Below are 4,748 nucleotides of genomic sequence, written 5' to 3'. Positions count from 1 at the left end.
TCACGATATGAAACTTTTTTATGCGAATTTTTTGTTACAAACACGTCAAAAGTGTTCACATCGTGAACTGAATACATGCAAAAATAAACACATTGTAAAACAAATATATGTTAATCAATATTTTATATTCGAGTATTAGATAAAAAATATCATATAAAATAACAAATAATGCATAAATTTTCAAAGTTATCACAATTTGACTAATTCGTTAAATCAAATGTCCTCTCTTTGTATATACACATGCGTGTACAAAAATATATGAAAACAGGAAACGTATAAATAAAAAATTGAATTTATTTTTTAATATAGTTTGATTGGAAAGGTAAAGCTGTTTTTGGGGGAAATGGAGCCGTTACTTGCACTTTTGCCAAGATAAAAACGCATAACGTTACTCTTTTTTTGTCTCTTCTTCTTTCACTCTCTGATCTTTATTTAGGGTTTTGTTTCCAGATCCAAACAATAGAAACCCCAAATTCCCCATTGAAATCCATAACTTCTTTGTTTCATTCCTCTCATGGATGAATCTAATTACACTAGAGTGGAAGCATTTGATTCAGGTCAAAATGTCAGCCCTGGATTTCGACAAACGGCTTCGGAACAGCAACACAACAATGGCGGTGGCGTGAGGGGGGAAATCGACACATCGGCGCCATTTGAGTCGGTGAAGGAGGCCGTGAACCGATTCGGTGGAGTCGGGTTCTGGAAACCCCATCATAAGCAGCCTCATCCTCATGCTTCTGAGGTTCATCCTTCTCTCTGTATCTTCACTTTCCGTCATTTCGTTTCGTATCTGCTGGTTTGTTTAAGTTTTTGTTCATTAGTGAATCTGTTCGTTTTTAAACAATTAAAGGGTTTAGAATCAACAAAATCGCAAAATAGAACATGGATAAGTAGAATCGTAATTGGTCTTCTATGTGAAACAAAAAATGGCTTTTGCAATTTTTTTTTGATAAAACAATGATATACTCTGTAAAAGTAGGAAGGATTCTGAATAAATTATGCAAGTCTTTCTGTAAAGTGTAATCATATTTTTATGTTTCTGCAAAACCAATGTTGTTTATAAATATAACCAAAATACCATGGTTAAGTGAAGTTAATCTCTCAATTTTTTTTGTGGAAACTGTCAAGAGTCCCACGTCCGTTAGACATGAGCCATTTCTCCTTAATAGGCTCTTTTGGAGGATAAACATATTCTCACAGAAGCAACATTTGAAGTTTGTGCGATCTAGCTAAACAACATTCACCCGTTCATGGTGATCTATCCATGACCAGGATGAAGCTTGGGTGCCTACCGGTTTAGGTAAGAAATGGTACATGGACGGTTTAGCTTAGGGCGTACGGTGGATCTCTTATAGGTGCTAAAGAAGGACCATGGGCCATGGCCTAGGTTGGTGAACTCCGTTGCTCATAATCTGTTGGCTTGTAAACGGTCAACATATATGTGGATCAAAAAAATGCAAGTGTTAGCAACAGCAAAAGAAATGACGGAAAGCCAACAAGTAGTGATAGTCTGATAGACACCCAAAGGAACATTGCAATTGATCAATGAAATAGTTTTAAAAAAAGCAGTTTGATTGACACAATGAGTGTTGTATTTGTAGTTCACATGTACATTGGTTGATTACAAATGCTAATTGCTTCTTAACATTCATGTATGGTTCATTTATCATTGATTAAGAACTTGGTTTATTTCAAGTCGGCATGAGTGTTTGATTTCTACCAAAATTAAACATGGATCGAGTTCTGCATAATGGTTTAATCCCGGATGGATCAGACATGAGCTATTTGGTGCTTAAAGCGATTACTTGTGTAGACTTTTCTTCTACATATATTGGAACATATCTCCTCTCTACAAAGGCTCTTTTAGAAAGAGAGCCAGAGAGTCTTGCATATCCTAACATGATATCAAGATTGTCATTTACCATCTCCACGGCCCAACATTCTCAATCGACCCTCCGCACAAGGGGTGCCTTGGAGTCCCACATCGGCTAGACACATCGTCTCTAGAGGAGAATCCAAATAATAGGAACTATTGTTATTTTCTTATAAAAGCTTCCACTTTTTCTCAGTCAAATTAGTCACTTTTCATACTTAATTTGGGCAAAAGGTTGATTAGCGGCAATCCTAACCGGCCCACACGAAACCCCCTCCAAGGACACCAATGTGAGGTGACATTTTTTGGTTCACTCAACGGCTGAGGCTAGGGGAGGGGGGATCGAACCCGGGATCTGTCTTGTATTTGAGCAAAGTCACCCTCCCCTTTGTCAACTTAGCTACACGCCAAAGGCACTTTTCATACTTAATTGATTTGATATAAATTCTATTTTTCAAATTACTAATTTCTTGTTGGTTGATATAGGCTTATTGTTTAGCTTTAAAAAACTTTCGTATTTACTTAAAAGCTATAACTTCTTTATATTTTTAATATTGAAACCCAACTGCGTTGACTCTAGAAGTCAAACTGTTGGATAACTAATTGACTTCTGAGTATACCATTTTGTTCATGTGATTGCAGGATTACATTGAAGAAGTATTTGATGCAGCAAAAGCAGAAGAGCAGGCCGTGCAGTTAGCGAATGATCTCATAGTGAAAGAAAGGGAAACGCTCGAAGTCTTGAAAGAACTCGAAGCAACAAAAACTGCTCTCGAAGATTTGAAAGTCAAACTTCAGAAAGAATCAGCTGCAGTTGAACTAGTGGTTTGTAATCAATTTGAAGGACAGAGAGTGGGAAATGACCGAAACACCCTTGAGCTGCAATCGGTTGTTCATAATCAATCTGATGAACTGAGAGGGGGAAATGACCAAAACACACATGAGCCACAATCGGGTGCTCGTAATCAATCTGAAGAACCGGGAGAGGGAAATGACGAAGACGCACTTGAGCCACAGTCTGGTGGTGATAACTTGATGTGTCCTTCTTCGGCTCCAGGTTTCATCTTGATGGAATTGAAGCAAGCCAAACTGAACTTAACAAGAACCACAAACGATCTTGCTGATATCAGAGCGACTGTGGAATCGTACAACAAGAAGATCGATAAAGAAAGATTCGCACTTGAGAAAACCCGTCAGAGATTATCTCTGAATTCTACGAAAATGCCATCTCTTGAAGAAGACGTTGACTTACCACGGGAGCTCCACCGGTTGACTTCCGAGACTGAGCAGTTCAAGAAGGTCGGAGAGGTAGCGAAATCAGAAGTTTTACGAGCAATGAATCAGATCAAACAGACTAAAATGAGACTAAAAACAGCCAACATTCGTCTAATGGGAGCTCGAAAACTTACAGAAGCCGCGAAAGCGTGTGAAGCTCTTGCACGATCCGAGATAAAGTCAATATCGAAAAGTCAAACTTTATCTGAAGGCGAAGGTGTGACTCTTTCTTTCGAGGAATACTTTTATCTAAAAATGAAAGCTCGAGAGGCCGATGAAGCTTCAAATAACCAAGAAACCGAAGCCATGGCTCGAGTCGAAGAAGCCGAGATATCAAAAACCGAGATCTTGAACAGGGTCGAGGAAGCAACCGATGAAGTGAAGAACAGTAAGAGGGTTCTCGAAGAAGCCTTGAGGAAAGTCGATGCTGCGAATAACGACAAGTTAAAAGCCGAAGAAGCTCTTCGCAAATGGCGATCGGAACACGGTCAAAGGAGAAAGTCAACAGTCCAAAACTCGACCAAATTCAAAAATTCTTCAAATCGGATCGGATCCCATTTGGCAAGTAACATATCCGGTCCGGTTTTGAGGCCGACAATGTCGATCGGGCAGATTTTGAGCCGGAAGTTGCTGTTGACTGAAGAGAATTCAGAAAAAAGCTCGGGGAAAAGGAAGGTTTCGTTGGCACAAATGCTGAGCAAGCCTACCAACGGTGGTGGTGGTGGTGGTGGTGATGGTGGCAGCGGTGATGATGATGGTGGGAAACGTCGGTCGGGAAAGAGAAAGAAGTTCGGGTTTGGTCGGATATCGTTCCTAGTGGCGAAGCCGAGCAAGAAGAAGAAGAAACATAGCATAAGTTCTCGGCTTTCATGCGCCGTGGATTAGAATTGAATAAGTTGTCTTAGGATTTCTATATCTAGTTTGTGTTTGTTAATTATGAAGCTTCAGACTACGTTATTTGACATCAAAAATTAATATTTTAAATATAATAATATTAGTTATTTTCAATTGATCCATGACAATGTACATATAATAATATTTTTAAAAAATATATAAAAATGTAAGATGCGATGTGGTTTGAACTGTGGTTTAATAATATTTTAAAAATACAAACCATGCTTCAAAGTGTGGCTTTAATAAAAATGCAAATTAATCGTACAGGTGGTGTCTGATTGGTTTAAGCTTGACTATAAGGAGGCGTTTGGTTCGTAAAATGAAATTCGATGGAATTGGAATTCATCAAATGAATTTGACTTTTGAAGGAATGGAATCTGATGGAATTTGACGATGCCTTGTGATTGCTTTTGGTTGCATGGAATTGGATTAGGAAAGGAATTGAAATCCTAGCATATTGCCATGAAATTGTAAAATCTGTGCATGAAAGAATTGACTGGAATTAAAAGAATTCTATAGTCTTATTCTATGAACCAAACAATCTATTTGGAATTTGGTCAAAGGATTAGACATTTCAATTCCTTTCAATTCCCATGATCCAAACAACCCCTAAAGGTCAAAAGTATCAGGAGGTCTCAGGCTCAAATCCAAGGAGGAATAAAAATCTCTTTGGGCCACGGAGGTTCAAATGCAGTGACTCCGGGCT

General features: G+C 38.5%; 1 protein-coding gene across 1 annotated transcript; it reads left to right on the top strand.

Moving 5' to 3' along the window:
• The first annotated feature begins 411 nt into the window (after positions 1–411).
• LOC112513401 (WEB family protein At2g38370-like) lies at positions 412–4,106 on the top strand. The gene is made up of 2 exons (XM_025119651.1): positions 412–742; positions 2,516–4,106. The coding sequence occupies exons 1-2, from the start codon at positions 515–517 to the stop codon at positions 4,031–4,033; spliced, it is 1,746 nt and encodes a 581-aa protein (XP_024975419.1). The 5' UTR covers positions 412–514; the 3' UTR covers positions 4,034–4,106.
• Positions 4,107–4,748: the final 642 nt, after the last annotated feature.

Source organism: Cynara cardunculus, assembly GCF_001531365.2.
Source record: "Cynara cardunculus var. scolymus isolate 2C chromosome LG 5, CcrdV1, whole genome shotgun sequence".
Taxonomy (NCBI): Eukaryota; Viridiplantae; Streptophyta; class Magnoliopsida; order Asterales; family Asteraceae; genus Cynara; species Cynara cardunculus.
The sequence above is the reverse complement of the archived record's forward strand: the minus strand, read 5'-3'. Positions and strand labels throughout refer to the sequence as shown.